Source organism: Lissotriton vulgaris, unplaced genomic scaffold (genome assembly GCF_964263255.1).
Source record: "Lissotriton vulgaris unplaced genomic scaffold, aLisVul1.2 SCAFFOLD_315, whole genome shotgun sequence".
Lineage (NCBI taxonomy): Eukaryota > Metazoa > Chordata > Amphibia > Caudata > Salamandridae > Lissotriton > Lissotriton vulgaris.
Genome location: NW_028250410.1, coordinates 441,372 through 461,291, shown reverse-complemented (window position 1 = coordinate 461,291; position 19,920 = coordinate 441,372). Strand labels below are relative to the sequence as shown.

At 47.0% G+C, this 19,920-nt stretch overlaps 1 protein-coding gene across 2 annotated transcripts in view; it reads right to left on the bottom strand.

Annotated features, from left to right (window-relative positions):
• The window catches only part of LOC147663269 (stromal interaction molecule 1-like), a 515,456-nt gene extending 496,593 nt beyond the window's left edge, over positions 1 to 18,863 (bottom strand). Inside the window, exon 1 of one of the 2 annotated variants that reach the window (XM_086950573.1) lies at positions 16,695 to 18,863. In XM_086950573.1, coding sequence (XP_086806699.1) covers positions 16,695 to 16,806 — 112 coding nt within the window. In that variant the 5' untranslated portion in view covers positions 16,807 to 18,863. The remainder of the gene's footprint in view (positions 1 to 16,694) is intronic. The other variant, XM_086950572.1, reaches the window with a different exon arrangement.
• Between the last annotated feature and the right edge of the window lie 1,057 nt (positions 18,864 to 19,920).

Below are 19,920 nucleotides of genomic sequence, written 5' to 3'. Positions count from 1 at the left end.
GGTTGCGCGTGTGTTTGGGGTTGCGTGTGTGTGTGGGGTTGCGTGTGTGTGTGGGGTTGCGTGTGTGTGTGTGGGGTTGCGTGTGTGTGTGGGGTTGCGTGTGTGTGTGGGGTTGCGTGTGTGTGTGGGGTTGCGTGTGTGTGTGGGGTTGCGTGTGTGTGTGGGGTTGCGTGTGTGTGGGGTTGCGTGTGTGTGGGGTTGCGTGTGTGGGGGGTTGCGTGTGTGGGGGGTTGCGTGTGTGGGGGGTTGCGTGTGTGGGGGGTTGCGTGTGTGGGGGGTTGCGTGTGTGGGGGGTTGCGTGTGTGGGGGGTTGCGTGTGTGGGGGGTTGCGTGTGTGGGGGGTTGCGTGTGTGGGGGGTTGCGTGTGTGGGGGGTTGCGTGTGTGGGGGGTTGCGTGTGTGGGGGGTTGCGTGTGTGGGGGGTTGCGTGTGTGGGGGGTTGCGTGTGTGGGGGGTTGCGTGTGTGGGGGGTTGCGTGTGGGGGGTTGCGTGTGGGGGGTTGCGTGTGTGGGGGGTTGCGTGTGGGGTTATGTGTGGGGGGTTGTGGGTGTGTGGGGTTGTGTGTGTGGAGTTGTGTGTGTGTGGGGTTGTGTGTGTGTGGGGGTTGTGTGTGTGGGGGGGTTGTGGGGTTGTGGTTGTGTGTGGGGGTTGTGTTTATGTGTGGGGGTTGTTTGTGTGTGGGGGTTTGTGTGTGTGGGGTGGGTTGTGTGGGGGGTGGGTTGTGTGTGGGGGGTGGGTTGTGTGTGGGGGGTGGGTTGTGTGTGGGGGGGGTTGTGTGGGGGGGTTGTGGTTGTGTGTGTGGGGGGGGTTGTGGTTGTGTGTGGGGGGGTTGTGGTTGTGGGGTTCTGGTTGTGTGTGGGGTTCTGGTTGTGTGTGTGGGGTTCTGGTTGAGTGTGTGGGGTTGTGCTGGTGTGTGTGGGGGTTGTGTGTGTATGTGTGTGTGATATTAATTCTAAAAGCATCTCAAAATAAAGTCACACAAACATCGAGTTTGTGGAAAGAGAAAGCACATTGTAAGTCAAAGGAACGCAGTAAAGCATTAACACAACAAAGTTCTTTGATGTTCTTTGAAGGAGAACATCAAAGGGGCGCTGCTAAAGTTTTCGCATGCGAAAGTGACACATGTTCTCTGAAAACGTCCAACTTTTTAAAATTTAGAATAAATTATGCTTTAAAAAAGCCCCAGGGCAGAAGGGCGGGTACTCAGGTAGTTTGAGGAAGGCAGGAAGGAGACACATACATGCCTGCGCTGGTGTACGACGTCAGGCCCAGGGCATAGGGGACAAATGGGGCAGTAGTCCTAGATAGGACGGGTAGGCCCGAAAGGGAAGAATTTCGTGGAAACTTACTATAAGGAGTTAAGTGGGAACCGACTGTAGAGCCAAAGGATGGGTTGAGTTATTTGGTGGGAGGATGGGAAGTTAATGCTCTGCATTAGATTGTGAACATTGCCTACGTAATTTGTATGGCTTTGCCAAATGGGGTGATTCAGCGAACTCAACCTGCTTCTGGAATAAAAAAAACATAACTTTTTCACATAATACTGACTATGACCATCTTTTTGTCCAACTGCTCCTGCGCACCGCGCTGGACAACATCGTCATATGCTCCAGATTGCAACACATGACTCATTTCCACTAAAACAGCATGATGAGACCATCTAATCAGCAACGCTCAACTTTTGAGGCAGTAATTCTGTGGAGCTACAGCAGGTGTCGCTGCTTCAGTGTCTCAAATAGCACATCCTCGGGCATATTAACCTTTTCTTCCATGTCAGGGGTAGTCGAGAAATATATGCTGTTAAACTCGATACAGATGGATGCGTTCGGTGTCAGAAGCTGATGATGTTTATCGCTGTAGGAAAATATTTCCAGACAATGTAGGGAAATAAAGTCAATTTCAGAGAGTGTGAGCACTAGGCCCATGGGGCAAGGAACACCTGGCAGATGCTTGCTGTCAGCGAATGACGTATCTACTTCGTCGAAGCATCTGTGGGAGGACAGTCACAAGAGTGCGCAAGAAGCACGGGGTCACAGCACCCCGCATGCGCTCGTGTTTATCGTTTTCGTTTTGATAGAGAATACAACACAATCACTGATCTAACATTCTAAAATGTAGGAACATAGTAATAACCTGCCACATAGTACTGGTAATTAGAAAACGTTACTTACGTAAATTAAATTCTGTCTACTAATAAACATTCTAACACGAGGAAGCTGGTGCAAATGAATGGAATGCTTTTAGTGCGTACAAGACTGATCCTAGCGTGTTACCATAAAAGCGCTATATTATAAAAGTTTATCATGCTGTTGACACTGCATTACAATAAAAGGTAGGTACACAAATTAATTTGCATGGTGTAGCCAGTTTTTTCAGTGTGGGGGTGGCGGCGGGGAGCAGTACAAATCGAGCTGGCACACTGCTCTCATTTGGCTCCCTCTCTAGAGACTTCATGCTCTGTTGTTTATGACTGTATCAGGGAACGGGGGCGGCAAGTATGAACTCTGCTGTGTTCGTGCGCATTTGAGAAAAGGATGTGGTGTTAGGACCAGAGCGTCCTCCTTTCAAAAAGGGAATTCGGTTCTAGTCTCGGCGTGGATGCAACATCATGTGATTTTGGGCAATCACTCATTGTGCCTAAAAAAAAGGAACGTGCGTTTGTGTAATGTAACTAATATAACTCTACCCAATACCTTCGGGTCGAGTTCACGCTCTATGAACACTGCTAAAAATAAATACATTTCGGAGGGGGATGCGCCAGAAAACAATGAAAAGGTTTTACTGCCCCGCTTTCCCTCACGGAGGTTGCGCAAACGCAAGTGCATCACTTTGCGGATCTCGTTGAATCAATTCAGTTAGTGTCAGTGTTGTATCAACTTGTTGTTGACCTTTAGCGCAGGTTGAACGGATGGCTTCTGTTCCGGTACCCCTACCTCCCGCCTCGTTATCCTGTGTTTGTTTCTTTATGTAGATGATGTAAGTGCTTCTGTCTCTCTCCTGGGGAGGGGGGTTGGGGGTCACTACACGGTCTTGTGACGGCTCGAGCACTCGCTTTTGGTGTTTAGCAACCAAGCAAGGGTTGCATCTCCACGTAATTGGCAGCGTCATGCGATATACTACAGACGACTGAGGCCAGGAGAGCCTTCTGCCAGAAGGCTCCCTGTCGAAGAATGCTGGACGACGCTCTGCTTGCTAGTTGCTCCGCCGTGAAATGGATCCCCCAAAAAAAACCTAGTGATCCTATTACACGGTAGCGAGTGGTGCGCGCGTGCCAGACATATATCTTCAATTATCGCGCTGGGGCGCGATTATTGAAAACATATGGGCTTTGGTGCGCGTAACAGACACCAATAGGCCATAGGCAGAGCTACGCGACCGCCTATGGCCTATTGCATGTTCCGTTATAAAACAACACGCATACAAAGCCCTATCAAAATGGAACTTGAAATGCACATGCACGAGCTATGTGGAATTTCAAGGTCCATTTTTGAAACCCTAGGAAAAGAGCTTTTCGCTCGCTTCGCTTGCGAGCCCTGAAAAGGACATTTCTTTAACCCCTTCGACGCTCATGACGAGCTCAGCTTGTCATTAGTTACGGTTCTCGTACGCTCATGACGAGCTGAGCTCGTCATGTAACACGGGTTTTATAAAAAATCAGCGCACAGCGGGAAAAGCCGCCGCGCGCATGGTGTTATACAATGATCTTCCGGAACCTTTAACATTTTTGTGTTGGCCCCAGGAGAGAGATCATTATGGTGGCAGCTGTCTGCGGCTCTGACCAGCCACCGGGGCCTGTGTGAAGGGGCAAGGGCCAAGGGTTGGTGGAGGCCCCCTGCCTCCACCAACCCACGTACACCTGTGAAGTCAAGGGGTCGAGCAGATGGAAGGTACCCCAACAGCCTCGAGAGCTAGTGGAGACTCTGTGGTGGTCTTCAAGTAAAGATCATACAACTCTACAACTAAATTCCAGCACCATGGGACAATTGTATGTGTTTAGTTTTTTTTATAGCAAAGGCTCCAATAGGATCTGACGGGATGGGACAGTTCTGCTTGCAGTGCTTAGTCTCAGCCGGTGGCTGCACGGTGGCCCACCAGAAATAAATTTTGGTAACCAGAATGTATTTAAAACCATTAGACTTTAATGCAGAACAAGAGATAGAACGGCAAGAGATGAAAAGGAGAAGGAAGGCAAAGATGGAAAACAGAAGCAGAGGGAGAAAGCAGGGATGAAAAAGAACCAGTGAGAATGAGATAAGGGGGCAGGGGGCAAAGGGAGGTGTTTGAAAGATCTATGGGGTGGAACCAAGACTAGACAGCCTTAGAATTCAACAACCCCGACCTTCAGCAGCGCAGGTGACAGGCTTCTGAGGAAAACTCTGGCACTTCATGTTTTACAAAACAAGCACTGTCTGCATGGTATAAATACAGGGGATCTCAACTCTGCCCTCTTAAGGGAAAACGTGCTCCACTTCAGTCCGCACTGAAACAAGTAATCCGTTTACAGCCTTTGCCAGGTTTATAAAGCAGAAATGTACTTCCGGTTTCAAAAGCAACCAGGGATATCCGCGTGTTTCATTTTATGTTATGACTGGAAGAAGGGACACCCTTCCAATCTCTTCTGTACATGTGAAGAGACCCCCAGGCATATCCCGCCTAAAGCGCCTAGAAACGCCTGCAAGTACCAGCCCTGCTGCTCACACTCGATTTTCAAGGCGCTACTGGCAGCATTCCCTCTGGTTCAGTCACAAAAATAGGAGTAAGGAGTCCAACCTAAACACATTATTTCTGAGACGGGTCAACGGTTGTGTGCTAAATGTCACAATGTGGTATTTTATTGCCGAGTACTTTGTGTGAGGCGCAGACTGCAGCACAGCAGAGTGTGCCTGAAAACAAACTTAACGGACTAGTTCGGATTTTACGGACACAGACGCCGGACCGAGGACTACCTATAAAGATGTTTATCAGATTAACTGAGGTGCGTGTTTAAAGTACACCCTGGCGTTTAGCAAAAGGCCAAAGGTTACATCAGACAACTGAGAAGTATGTGCACGCGGAACCGTTGTTGCAAGGAGTTATGCTATTGGAGCAATATGGGATGTGTAAAAGAATCTAAACTTCTGATGTATGTTGGAAAATCTATAAATAAAGGTTTAAAACATGAGGGTCTGTGATGGGCCCCGTCTAGGAGGGGGGGTGACACCCCATTAACAGCGGCTCGAGAGCTGCACCGAAACATGGGCGCATACGAGGAGGCAGCAGGGCTTGCCCTGGAGTCTGCATGTATGTGAAGTCACGGGAAGGGACGACCATCCATCCCCACCATAGCCCCACCCCACAGTCAAGCTGCCACACGAGGGGCTGCCCAGCCAGGCTGCACCCTGGAAGCAAACGTAAGGCCATGGAAGGAATACTGGGTTCAAAACGTGGCTGCCTGGCAAAGATTGCTGTTTTTTAACGACGGGAAAATTAATTAGGCGGCTTGTCCAGAATCACGGGATGGCGAGTGGTGCCGGGATTCAAAACAGAGTCCCCATTCCAAACTTAGCAATTCAAGCCATTAGGCCACACCAAGACGCCTTTGTATTTAGCAAAGAAGGTGAAAAACATGGATACCAAGCTCTGCTCCTATCCTTACTGACGTCATTCTTCTTAGGTGACATTCTTAACTACGTCGAAGGGAACTAAAGGTTGGGGGGTGGGAGAGGTTCAGGTGCCACAATATGTAACTTTTTTTTTGTAATACACCTCCATTTTCGAATTAATTTCAGAACTCAAACTAGGGCCCCTAACCGTGAAGCCCAGACGCAACCAAAGCTCACACTCTGATGTCAAACAAACCTGACCAGGCCGCACTGACTGCAGGTAAACTTCTGGCAGGGTTGGAAAACCCTTCACAGACAGGTTCTTACGGGGCATAAGCGAGGCACGGGGAAGGCCCAGGACTTTGTTTTCACCAGGGAGTGAGCGTCTGTTTCGAAGCCTATTCAAACAAGCTTTGGCAATAGGTCGGGCTTTAAAGGAATGTTGCATGGTAATGTGAAACATTACAAGTAGTTAGAATGGGACTAAATATGCATGTGTGGGGGAGCAAAGAATGGAGAATAATATTGGTTAACTTTGAAAGGTCAACTGACAGTTCCACTTTCAAGCCAGACCTTAACATCCATGTACATTAATAACTGTCCTCCTCCAATCTGAGCGGCTGCCTTGGAAAAACACCACTAATTATCAAGATATCCTAGACACTTACATAACATTACAATGTATTGTAGGTGCTACTGAAAGTTCAAGCACGGGCAGCTGGAAAAACAAAGTAATCACAACTGCGTGGGGGCAAGCACTTTTTTAGTGGAAGCACACTGCCCAACCAAAACATATACTCCTGCTCCCAACATGTGGGCAGAGACAAAGCAACTCTTTAGTGATCCTCACATAATTGTCTGGCCAGGGATGCGCTTTCAAGCCAGACCATAATAAAGGGGGGATAGGGACTTTTTGGCTGAGGTCAGGGCTTATTAAACGTTATGTGGATACAAACTTACTGCAACTAAGTAGACTCCCTTTTCTTATGGTACTTCATTGTCCATATCTTATTAGATTCTGTTATTTCAAGGGCCTTTGGGTGGTTCCCCCATTGCGACGGGCAGCTTCTGTTCATTTGCATACTCTGTATGGAAATGTGGACAAGGAAATTACTAGCCCTTAAATGGGAACCATGTAATTTCAGTCTGTTTCTGAAGAATTATAAACCGCCACAGTCCATATTTCTAATCGTGGGGAGTTCGATGTTCTGCAGCTCATGTTTCTAAGATGCTGCCTCCCGTTTATACCTTTTTGTAGTATGGTCATACCACTGGGTGAAATGGAGCTCAGGTTTCTGTGCAGCGCACCAATATGGCAAAATATTCATAAAGGGTGGGGGGGCGGGGGGGGTATATCAGATAGTTCACCATAGGAGTGTGACTGGCTTGGTAGTGCACCACGCCTCTCTTCATATACAATTTACCATCTGTCTGCTGCCACATGGGCCCAGGGCAAGGGGTCTGGGAAGCCGTGGTCACATGCAGAGGCCTTTGAAGCCTCCTCCCTTGAAAAGCTGATTACTTACCTATCCTGCTTGGAGGAGGTGACCTATCCTGCTTGGAGGAGGTGACAACACCTCCGGCCAGAGTAGGCATATTTCCTGCTCCCAAAGAGCGTAGGCTCTCACCTGCAGGAGGTCAGAAACCTGTTTGTAGTGGCAGGCTGGTCGACACCAGTCAGCCAGCACACTAGAGGCTGGTAGGTTTTCAGGGGGCACCTCTAAGGCGTCCTCTGGGTGCAAGTATTAATAAATCTACCACTGGAATAAGTGTGGGTTTATTAATACAAGGTGTTTGATACACCATAGATTTCTGTGAAGCCATAGCTGGAGATTCGTTTTTACCAGTGTCCAGCACATGCAATTAAAATGGCTTCCCTGTTCACTTGTGACATCTAAGAACTGGCTTGGACATCATCACAGGGGCATATTTGCTCATGCAGATATACCCACATATGTAGTATAGTGCACCCTGCCTTAGGGCTGTAAGGCCCGCTGAAGGGGTTGCTTACCTGTACTGCATGCAGTGTCTGTAGGCATGGCACACAGGGATGTGTCTCATTACCCAAGCAACACTAGTCATTTGGGAGCAGCATGCACTACAATTGAATGTATCATATATTATATTTTCTTTTACATAAACAAAAGGTTTTCATGCCAATCGGTATTAGTTGCAGTAAGCATCATTTGCATTTATTAGTAAACAAAATTGTCTTTACAAATCTATTACGTTAATCTCTCCTAAATACAAGTGGCATAAAACAATGCCTCAAATTCCAAAGCGTTGAAGAAATTCTAATTCTTTAACACGCTCCATGCATTTCGAAATCGAAAGATCCCTTCTTCAGGGGTAACTAGAAACAAAGTAAGGAGACAGGGAAATGTTGGAATCAATACTTTTTTTAAACCATTTGAAACCAATCATACTTTTGTAAGAAACAGAGAATCAAACTCAAAAAAGATATTGATAGAGAAATAATATATACTGTGTTATACTAACTGGAGTTTGTGTACATGCAGTGGTATTCTAAATTTTGTAGAGAGATAAACAACCCTGAAAAGAAGGAGCAGTTGTGATGTGTAAGTAAGTTTACACGTCTCATCGTTAACAGTTGGAAAAGTAAAGAGCATAACCAACGGAGAGACTGTGTACAGAACACATCTCAAACAAAAGTAAAGGCGGTGCAATATTAAGTTCCATGCCAAATCTTAATTTCTATATCCAAAGCCGGTGCCTCAAGCCATGGACGGTATCACCATGCAAACAGCATCACTCACGTGGAACAGTGACCCAAGTTTTCCGATTGATAGAGGTTATTCAAGACCAGAGTTTATTGTCCTTTCTTCCACTTGATTAATTGAGCATCATGATTCATGTAAGTATAGTTAGTATATCCAATCGCAAATAAGGGAGGCTCATGAATTATCAAGAGAACTGGTTAAAGTACTGCTGTACATTAACACAAAAGGTGAAGCTCCCAGTTGCCAAGACACCTGAGCACATCCTGCAAAATTATAAATGTGCATGAAACGTTCGTACTCTCTGGGCTTGCCCCACCCTGCGACGATAATGGGGTGGAATAACCCCTGTCTTACAGGAGGTAGTGGAGGCACAGGATGGCACAAAGTAGAGGCAAGTATACTGGGCTTATACAAAAGACAAAAAGAACACAAGGTAAAAGCCAGATTTGCTGATCTGGCTCTACTCCTTGCCAAACGAGGTATTACGAGTAGGTGGAAATCCGCACTGCCCCCTAAACTGCTGAGTTCGAAGGAGGAAGTGGAAAGATGGTTTTGGCGGAGAGTGTAACGATCCGTAGAGAGGAGAAAAGAGGCCTAAGAAGGAACCAATCGCAATGTGCTGGGATCAGCTATTGGAAACTTTCAAAGCATTCGACATTCTCCCTATATAGGATTTCATGTGAGGCATTCTGAACCATTGTTCAGCCCCTACTTTCAAGTGCAGATATTACCATTGCATTCTAGATTGGGCAACTGTTATGTTTAATATTTCCATTATTCCCAATTACCACTCTGTACATATGTAGACTATTACTACTTGGGATACGGTTATACTCTTTTAGTGTGTACACTCTAGGTTCTAGACATACTTTTATCTTTACGATTTTTCAATATTCTGTGCCGGCTCGTCAGCAGGGGTGGGGAGTTTTTAAAATGTATCTCGCTGACTAGATATTTGTCTGGGACGATAGTATAATTTTTAAATAACACGACGGGCAAAGATGGTATATAAGGGTAACTACGGATACATTGGGTACCAATAATGTTTTGATTGTATATGAGCTATTTTCTCCTCACCTACATACATACATATATATACACATATATATATATATATATATATATATATATACACACACACACACACACACACACACATGTATCCATATATACATACATATATATATATATATATATATATATATATATAGACACACATATATATATATATATATATATATATATATACACACACACACACACACATATATATACATATGATCCAGCTACGTAGAACCAGATATTAGATTGAATGTATTGTTACTGGAGAAATGTAACTCCTTCGACGCTACTGGCGGAACCGTTCCGTCACGCCCCTCGGGTGGGCTGTGCTCATGACGGAACGGTTCAGTCATGGCCCGGCCGCCGCGCTTGCGCGGCGCTGATTTCGCGCCTACGCGGCGGGTTTCATTAAGCGGGTGGGGCCGTGACGGAACCGTTCCGTCACAAGCACAGCTCACCCGCGAGCCGTGACGGATCGGTTCTGTCACCAGCGCAGGTGAGCCGCGCGCCCGCCCGCGACCATTAGCGCTCTGGCGGAATAGCCGCCGCAGCGAAAGGGTTAATAAAGTATGCTAAAAAAATGTTCATACTCTCCAGTTGTTGCCCGATCATTCTGCTCTGTACAAATAAAACAGTATTCCTTGCTGGGTTACAGGTAAACCATCAACGGCGTTTCCCTGTACGAAATAGTTTATTTTATTTATTTATTTATTTATTTTGAAAGTTTTATATAGCGCGAACAAGATCTTCGCAGATATCAGAGCGCTTTACAGAGGAGGGGAGCATGTATACGCAGATACATCAATCATGTTAAAGGTACATTGAGGTGATAACATAAAACAATCAATAAGTCAATTTCAGAATCGAAATAACAATACAAAGGGTTCGACAAGTAGTACAGATGAGTATCAAGTCTTTGTAGTTTATCTCCAGTAGTGGTTCAAGTGTATTTAGCCATGAGGATCGCTTTTACTTCTTTCTTGAAAAGTATGGTAGAGGTGATGAGCCTGGTTTCAGGGGGGAGCGAGTTCCAAATCTTGGGAGCCATTCCTGAGAAGGAGCGTTTATAGGTTTTTTCCTTGCGGAATCTTTTAGGCTTTAGCAAAAGATTATTTGTACCTCTAGTGTTTCTGGAGCCTCCAGAAATCGTCAGCTTCTGAGCGAGGTATCTAGGTGAGCTCAGGTGGACAGCCTTGTGCGTCAGACAAGCGATTTTCAGGTGTATTCTGGCTTCAAACGGCAGCCAATTCAGGGATTTGAAGTCAGGGGAAATGTGTGAGTGTTTTTTTGATCCAGTGATAAGTCTCGCTGCGGCGTTTAGAGAGGCTCTGATGGGTGCCGTAGTGGCTAGGGGGAGACCGCAGAGGGCGGTGCTGCCGTATTCTATTCGAGGTATGACTAGCTATTGTACCGCAGTTTGGAAGTCTTTGGTTGGAAGGAAAGGTTTAAGTTTCCTAAGGGTGTTGATTTGGTAGTTCGCTCCCTTAGTTGCTTTGTTGATGTGTTCCTGCATGCTGAGATTGGTGTCAAGTGTTATGCCCAAAGATTTCGCTGAGTCCACGATGGTGGGTTGGACATTGAGTGCCGTTAGGTCTTTAAGCCACATTTGTGCGGTAGTGCTCTTCGCGGGTGGTGAGATCAGAAGGAACTCCGTTTTAAGGGCATTGAGTTTCAGATGATTAGCGGCCAACCACGATTGGGTGCTTCTGATCGTTGAGTTCAAGAGCGTGATGTCTTTGGGTGATTGTAGTTTGAGATAGAGTTGAGTGTCGTCAGCCTACATGTGGAAGTGTACATTGGATTCTTGCAGCAAGGTGGTGAGAGGTTCCATAACTAGGTTGAACAAAGTTGGGGATAGGGAGGATCCTTGTGGTACGCCTAGCGATACAGGTCTTGGTGCAGACATCAAGCTGTTGCTCTTGAATTTCTGCGACCTGTTATGCAAAAAGGACGTGAACCATTTGAGCACAGTTCCAGATAGGCCCATTCTTGTGTTTAGTAGTTCGAGTAAGCTCTCATGTTTGACAGTGTCAAATGCAGAGGAGAGATCAAGGAGGATGAGGAGGCAAGTATCGTTATGATCTAGGATTTGGAGGGCGTCGTCGATTATGTGAGTCATAGCAGTTTCAGTACTGTGATTTGCTCGGAAGCCTGATTGATGAGAGTTGAGGAGATCAAACTGAGTAATGTGTTTAGTTAATTGTGTTTGTGCGCATTTTTCCAGCAGTTTGGCAAGAGTCGGAATGTTGGTAATGGGACGGTAGTTGTTTAGGTCAGAGGGGTCAGCTGTAGGTTTCTTTAGCAAAGGTGTGACTTGACCAACTTTGAGGGAGTCGGGAATGATCCCTAGTTGAAGTGAGCTGTTAATGATTTTGGTCCAGAGTGGAAGGAGCGACGGGGTAAGGACTTTGACAGCGTTAGCAGGAAGGGGATCCGTGAGGTGATTGGATGGTTTCAGAGTGCTGAGCAGTTTGCCAATTTCTTCCTCCGTGTAGTTAGCACTGACGATGGGCAGTCAGGATCACATACGTTCTGTTTGTAACAAAGCTAACATTACTACCTGTTTACGATACGGCACACAACTTACTTACACAGCACAACTGCTCCTTCTTCTCATGGTTGTTTCTCGCTCTATATATGTACTGGTTTCACATTTTCCCTGACTCCTTTCTTGTTTCAATTCTGCCCCTGAAGAAGGGATCTTACGATTCCGAAATGCATTGGGTGTGTTAAATAATTCAAATGTAGTGCAGGCTGTTTCCAAACTACTAGTGTTGCTTGGGTAATCAGGAACATAGTCACGTATATTTGACAGTACAGCAGAGCACACAACAGTAGGATTATTATTTTAGCATTGGAGGAATGGATTATATCCAGTAAGCATACAGAGTGCATTGTACACCATTCCAAAGAACACAGGGATGTGTGCCATGTTGTGTTTTCACTTTGATCTACACCAAGACACGCAGCCTGCAATGGGAGTCTGCGTGAGTTAGGTGAGGGGTCCCTTAGGGTGGCAGAGTACATGTTTCAGCCCTTAGGGACCCCCTTTAGTACCAATAGCTGAGAACTCGAGGTACCATTTACCAGGGGCTTACTGGGGTGCTAAAGGTATGGCTAATGGGGGGAAACGGGATGGGACACACAATTATACAGTTTTTAGGAGAAGAGATCTGGCACTGGGGACCTGGATAGCAGGAACCCAGTAAGCTTCTATCAAAATTGCCTCATATACCAGGCAAAAAGAGGGGGTAACCATGTCAAAAAGGGGCACTTTCTTGCAGCCACCATCCCATTGTGGATGTTTAGCCCTTCCTCCCCGGCTGTATTGCTTCTTGAGTGTAGTGCAGGTGGGACAATTGGGGGTGGGGGGGAAATCAACAAACAAGGAGTGGAAGTCATGGGCCCTCAACATCCAGGACCGGTAACACCATGAGTACCACACAGTGCCTGGATGTAGGAAACTAGAAAGGGAAATCTTACAAGCACCAACAGTGCCGGGAAAAGAACCAGAGGAAACCCAAGTTGCAGGTCCTGCTGCAGATGATAACCACAAATGCACTTTTTTCGAGGTGAGAGTTCACATTTTCCACATCTGAATTTCTATTAACAAATGGTCTATAAAATTTACTGCAAGAGCTACCTTCAGCCAAACCTAAAAATGCATATACTGTTTAAAAACTTGTTTCAGGAGATGACATAAATTGCAGGCATCCTGATGCCACCTCAGATCTCTTGGCGAGCTAAGAACATGCCAACACATCAAAGTACCCTAGAAACTCTCCAAACTTCCAGATCTTTCTTGCAGACATAGGGATTTGGTGATACGATAACTTTTTCATACATTACCGCATTCGATCTAGAGAAGGGAATGTAACTTGCAGTTTAGAAAGCAAGATCGTGGTGGCAATCACAATATCAAAGAAAAAATGTACGATCATTAAAGTTTTGAACTGTCAAACATTAACGTGAGGCTTCATTTTGTACTCCTAATGCTTCCAAATTCCATTCACCAACTATTCCCGTCACCCAACACCGAAGGAAGGCAACCCCGGGGCCCTGATAAGACTGCGAGAATGCCTGTACACAAGTCAACCAACCAATGCCCCAAACCAACTACGTTAAGGCTGAAAATAAATTTTAAAAAAACTCAGCCCACATTGTCTTCAGCACAACTACATAGCTCTCTCAACCAGTGCCCTGAATGAAATGCACATTACCAACAACCTGCGTTGTCTTTAGTATAACCGAGACCAACACCATCACCAAGAAGTGGTAACACTACCTACTGCTTGAAACATCCCCTTGGTTGGAAGCAGCCTGCATTAGCCACAAAGTTCTCCAAGGTCAGAGGTGTGGCGATCTCAGCAAACCAACTGGCCAGACGCCAAAGAGTGACCATCTTTGACCTGCCTGACATTTATGCAGCTTCAATCAGGACTTGATCGACCAAAAAGCCAAGCTCCTCTAGAACCACCTCTCCTCCACCTCAAGTACGATTCCAACTTTTGTGAAGTTTTACCACAGGCTGAAAACACATCCCTTCTTGCGAGCCTAAATAACTTGAAGTTGCAGAGACCACCTTAAACATAGTCTCTCTCTCTTCTCTCTCTGTGCTCACATCGGAGACTGCTCCATAATCCCCCAGATCGAACTATTATTCCGAGAAGGGAGAACACAGCCTGGCCATCTAATGAGGGTCACAAAACAAGAATTACCGAGTTGAGATAAAACGATGTTATTATACCACCAAGTGGCCATTTAGTTTGTGGGCAGTGCTTAACAAATGGGCAGCTGGAGTACAAATATTAGTAGGTGGGTCATCGCAGGTTTAAAACTGACCTCCCTACTCAATACAGCAACTATTCTTAATCTGAAAAGCCATCATCAGAGTGTATCTGCTGAAGTTTATGGGGGTGTTCATTCATTTCCCACACCCTTCTCGCACGTATGTACACATCTAAATAGACACCTTCCTCGCAGGTACCAACGTCGGAGGGATGCTGGAGAACTCAAGAACGGACAGAAAGTGGCACTATATGAATGCACTGGAATTTAAATAGTGTTATCCTAAATCCAACTGGGAAAACCTAGCTCTTTTGCCTCAGAGAAGAAGTAAAGTGGACAGCTTTTCCTATAAATTGTAAGGCAGTGAAATACTAATAGGTATGCCCCTGCGCACCCCCGCTGAAGAGATCTAAGCAGACCCAGGTTAAAACCCTCCTCTCCCGATCAATCACACTGTGCACTTTAACAAACAGCCAACAATCCCGGTTACTGTCTCTATACTTTTGCAGTGGGTTGGGAGCCTTTCCTGGCTCAGTAGTTGGAATGCTGCAAGCAGTCTACTTGTCGAAGTATCTTCTTCCTATCCAGACCCAGGGGGTAGTAGCTGCCCCAAGGTTCCATGAGGTGACTGCAGAGATCATAGACTGCAGAGTATATAGTTATTGTTAACAAAACTATTAGATTTTAAAATAAGAGCTATACAACTAGACAAAAGATCTTAAAATTAGCCTAGTTATAAGGCATACTTACTTCTTAATCTTAGAGCAGATGAAATAATGAATAACTGAGAAACACTGATGGTGAATCTGAACGCTGTAAAAAGTACAACTCTTTTTGTGTACTAAAATTTCTATGACGTAAGGAAATGCAATCTTAAAGTGCAATACAGTGTGCAAAAGATCATAAAAAGCGTTGTAGATTGGAGAAAGACTGTCGCAGGGGCAAGAGGGGAGTGAGGCAAGCCAAGAGCCTGTCAGTGGGAATGCTACTAAGAAGCGGGTCGTACTTAATCTTCCAGATAGAATCTATGCTCAGGATTCACTGTCCGAGATAAATATGGTTCAGTCCCTGCAGTAGCTGAGATTGGCACATATCGAGAAACCGAGAGCATATCAAGGGACTTCACTATTCTGGCATATCCCTGTCTGCAGAGAACTTTAGTTTCAGCACCTCCGGTGAATGGAAGCCAATGGAACATGGAGAATAAAAAGATGGTAATTTAAATAAGGTAGAATGGAACACCCTCTACCGATACCTAGAGGGCTGCTCCACCCACATTTATGTGTTCAAACCTGCATGAAGAGCCAAATCATAAGTATTTCATTGTAAAATGCATATTTAGTGAGCTTCCTACACAGTGGTAATGTACATGGATAAGAACAATACAGTGTGTCAGCCACAAAAGCATTACAATCTGGTACCAAGGGTTGAATAGTGAGATTGTGCCCTTGGAGCAGTTTATGATCATCACCTAACTTTTTCCAGAGGTGCCTGCTGCAGACTTTTCAACGCTCTGCCTAGCTTTCAAACCAGAATTAGGATCAAGAGCATGTTAACTATCACTGGCAAGAGCCAGCCAACAACTCAATGAAAACCTACTTCATCGAGAAACTTCAATCTGCTTCAAAGCAACAATATTGTCACAGCAAAATGACACACAAAAAACACCAACCAGCATCTGGGTACCCTCTCGAGCGACAAGAAGCCCTCTACAATCTACTGATTGATTGGTCAATTGGCATTCATCTGACAACCCCCTCGACATGGATCTTTTACAGCACCAAATTACAAGCAGCAAATTTACCCAGGCCACAAAGCGCCCTGCACCAATCTCATTTCAGCCTCCACACAGCCATACGCCAGGCACGACACGTTCTGTAGTAAGGTCATTGGCAACTTACAAGCAGGCCCAAAATATTGATAATTCTAAAAGCACTCGTAGACAGGAGCGATGAGGAAACATCTCTCACCAGCGCTATCCATGGCAGAGCATGGCACTTCTCGACTGTCTGGAGAGCAAAGACTAATGAAATAAGGGGCATTGGTGCACGTCAAGATGATTAAACACTTACACAAATGTGTGTCTGTTAAATATAAAAGCCATCATTAGCGCGGGATGAGTGGCCATTCACAGCAAAAATAATAATGCACTTCACAGGTCTGTTAGCAGAAAATAGGACAGGCTTTTCAAGATGTGGCATCTCCGTGCATGGCTGTCAAGAGCCTAATTCGTCAGCCCACTCCCCAGAGCGAAGGCGTTCCTCGCCCTTCTACACACTACTTACTAACAGCAACTTCACAAATATATAATCACAACTTGTTAAAGAAGAATTTGATAAATTCTGCACCTATCGTCAGAAGAAGACGTGTCAGTTCTGAAGGAATTCCTTCCAAGACGCAGCCCAAACTAGTTTGACGGGTACCCTGGCTGCAGGCCTATGTTCAGGAACATGCCTCTGCCTTCCCTCCACCACAAAGTACCCCGGTACTATTCACTACCCAAGTCCCAGGACCTTGCTTACCAGCGATGCCCGAATCCTCGCTCTCCGGGGACACGGGGGGCTTCTCGCCTTGACCCTGATGAAGGAGGGACAGGCAAAGGACCCAGACTGCCACTCTGGAGCACAACTCCATTTTGTGCGATGACTAGGAACGGCGCCTGTTTCCTCCTGGCCTGTATCAATTCTCTCTCAGCATCTGCGGCAACTGGATTTTTTCCAAGCACTTCCCTGGATACTCCCCGAGCACCTTTACGTCCAGATACTGTGCAGGATGCTAAACCAGTTATATCCCGGGACTGTAGCTATTTTAAATCCACAATTGAAAGGCATCCAACAAGGTGTGGCCAATGATGCTGCAACGTTGTTCTGGCCTTCAATAGCTCACCTAGGTGTGCATATAATGCGAGAAAATAGGACACCCAAAAATTGCAGCGCTTTCATCTACTCCTGGGATACAGTCTGATCGACCATGATTGTGTTATGCTAATTCCAAAGATGACGAAGCAAATCCGGGATGTACCAGATATTGGAGAGGCTTAAAACCCCAAAATATTGTTAGAAAGACAATTCGCGATGTTCAGCCTCCTTTAACGTGCCCGGCTTGTCCTCAAAAGAAACCACGGTGACATCATTCATAAGAAGCACGATGTTAAAACAGTTGTACGTTCTGTAGAAGCAAAGATACCTGGTGGAGAATCAAGTTTTTACAAATATTGAATATGTAATGGATATGGTGGAAACCCTGTCCACCTCCTTGGATTCGGAAATAACTCTTTTACATTCAGGGCCTCAGTTGCATACCAGCTTAGTTAGCACTTGGTACTGCAGCCGACCTGGTCCGGGACAAACTCTGGCTGAGCAAACCTTATTACTGAACTCTGCAAATAGGAGTGCGCATTCCGACCCGGGTCAATCCCAGGGCGCCTAGGCAGGGGAAGGTTGCATAGTTTGCAGGGCCCCAGGACAGGCTCCTCTCTCCCAGGCCACAGAGCCACGTGTCAATCAAAGGCCTTGGCGTGCTGGGTGACCCCAGGCTCTCCAGTTACCCCACTCTCACACTGCTGTATCTGAAGACGTCACCGGAAGCGGCCACAGGACCGGTGGGCAGTCAGTGTTATACCACGGTGTATGCTCAATGATGGTGCAGAGACCCCGGAAGCTCTTCGTGAAGGACAGGACGAGCGCCCATCCGTTTCTAGGCTCCCCAGGTTGTACTCCACCAGCCCGAGGGACAGCTCTCCACCAGTCAGTGAGAGGCCCCTTTCCTTAGGCGTCCCACGGGTCTCAGTAACACAAATGCCTCCACAGATGACTGTCTCGGATGCTCTGCTGGGAGATCCCTGGTTTAGACAATTAAGAGACAACTCCAGCCAGTCTACTCTGGGGCACTTCTATCCACAGGGGCTTCAGTGCACTCCCGGAACCAGCAGTGACTTCCTTCCTTTCCTGGTGCACACGTCGCTTGTTAGACTTGCTGTCTCTTCTTAGCCTGGTGCTCCAATAAATCTTCTAATTCTTGGCCAGCGGTCTCTTCTTAATGTGGAGCAGCAGTCTCTTCTAACACGCGGCAGGCAGAAGCCCCTTCTTGCACTGGGGCCGTCTCCTCTCTCTGCAGCAGTCTCTTATCCTTAGCCAGCTGTCTCTCCTTACCCTTGGCCAGGAGTCTATTTCTTTGCCCTGGTGCAGGAGTCTCTTTTTTTAACCCTGGTGCAGGAGTCTCCTTTTTTTGCCCTGGTGCAGGAGTCTCTTTTTTAATTCTGGTGCAGGGGTCTCTTTTTTTAACCCTGGTGCAGAAGTCTCTTTATTTGTCCCGGTGCAGCAGTCTCTTTATTTACCCCAGTGCAGCAGTCTCTCCCTGCCCCGGTGCAGCAGTCTCTTCCCTCCCAGTGCCTGCCGTCTCATGTAGCTTTCTTCCGGCTGCCCCAGCTCAGAGAGCACCCGGCGGTTGTCCTGGGTCGGGTGTCCCTGGAGCCGTTGCCCTGGGTCGGGTGTCCCCGGGGCCGCTGCCCTCTCTCCCAGCCCCCGGCTGTCTCTCCCTCCCCCGGGCTCAGGACCCGAGTCACCCTGGCTTCCTGTCTCCTCGGCTCTGCTCCGGCTCCAGCTGACAGGCGGCGGCGGCTTCGGGACTGCGACAGAACTGCTTCCTCTCCTCCTTGTCCCTCCTCCTCCTCCGTCCGCGCGCTCACTGCCGCTAGCTCACCCCTCCACTACCGCACTCCGAGAGCAAGCCCCACCGCCCCGGGAAAGACGCCGGAAGCAGCTCTCGCCCACACGAAGAAAAAGAAGGGCTACAAAAGCGCACGGTTAAACACCCTCTTCTTTGCCCCTTGGCTCGGGAGGGGGATAGATAGTGCCGGACCAGGGGGCCCTAAGTGGAGGCCACCCCCAAGGAGCAGAACCGGGACAGGACTGGGAGCTGACAGGGGAATTGGAGGCAGGGAAGGAGCTGGACCAGCAGATCACAGCGCTGGGCCAGCAGAGTCTTGCATTTAATCTTAGGAATTGGGCAGGTGGGTATTTAATCGCAGGCGCCTGGGAATTTCTAGCGGCACCAGTCCGGGGCCATATGCTCAGAACGGGCAATTTAAGAGCGGGAGGGGAATTAGGTTTTGGATCCCGGCGTGGACCGACATAATGTGATCCTGGACAGATTAATAAATCACGCAGGAGTACCACAAAACAAGCATTGGAAATGCAACAGGTCTCGGATTTATTTGAGTTAGAGCTAATGGCATTGTAAATGGCAATGTCTTTTAGCCATGTGTTATGGAGTGTATGCATGTGGTGTGTACTGCAATTATGTGGTTTGGATTGGAATTGTTCACCCTGCACACTCACACACTGTAAACCCTGCACACTCACACTGCTCACCCTACACGCTCACACACTGCTCACCCTACACGCTCACACACTGCTCACCCTGCACACTCACACACTGTTCACCCTGCACACTCACACACTGTAAACCCTGCACACTCACACTGCTCACCCTACACACTCACACACGGCTCACCCTACACACTCACACACTACTCACCCTACAAGCTTACACACTGCTCACCCTACACGCTCACACAATGTTCATCCTGCACGCTCACACGCTGCTCACCCTGCATGCTCACACACTGCTCACCATACACTCTCACACACTGCTCACCATACACTCTCACACACTGCTCACCCTGCATGCTCACACACTGCTCACCCTGCATGCTCACACACTGCTCACCATACACTCTCACACACT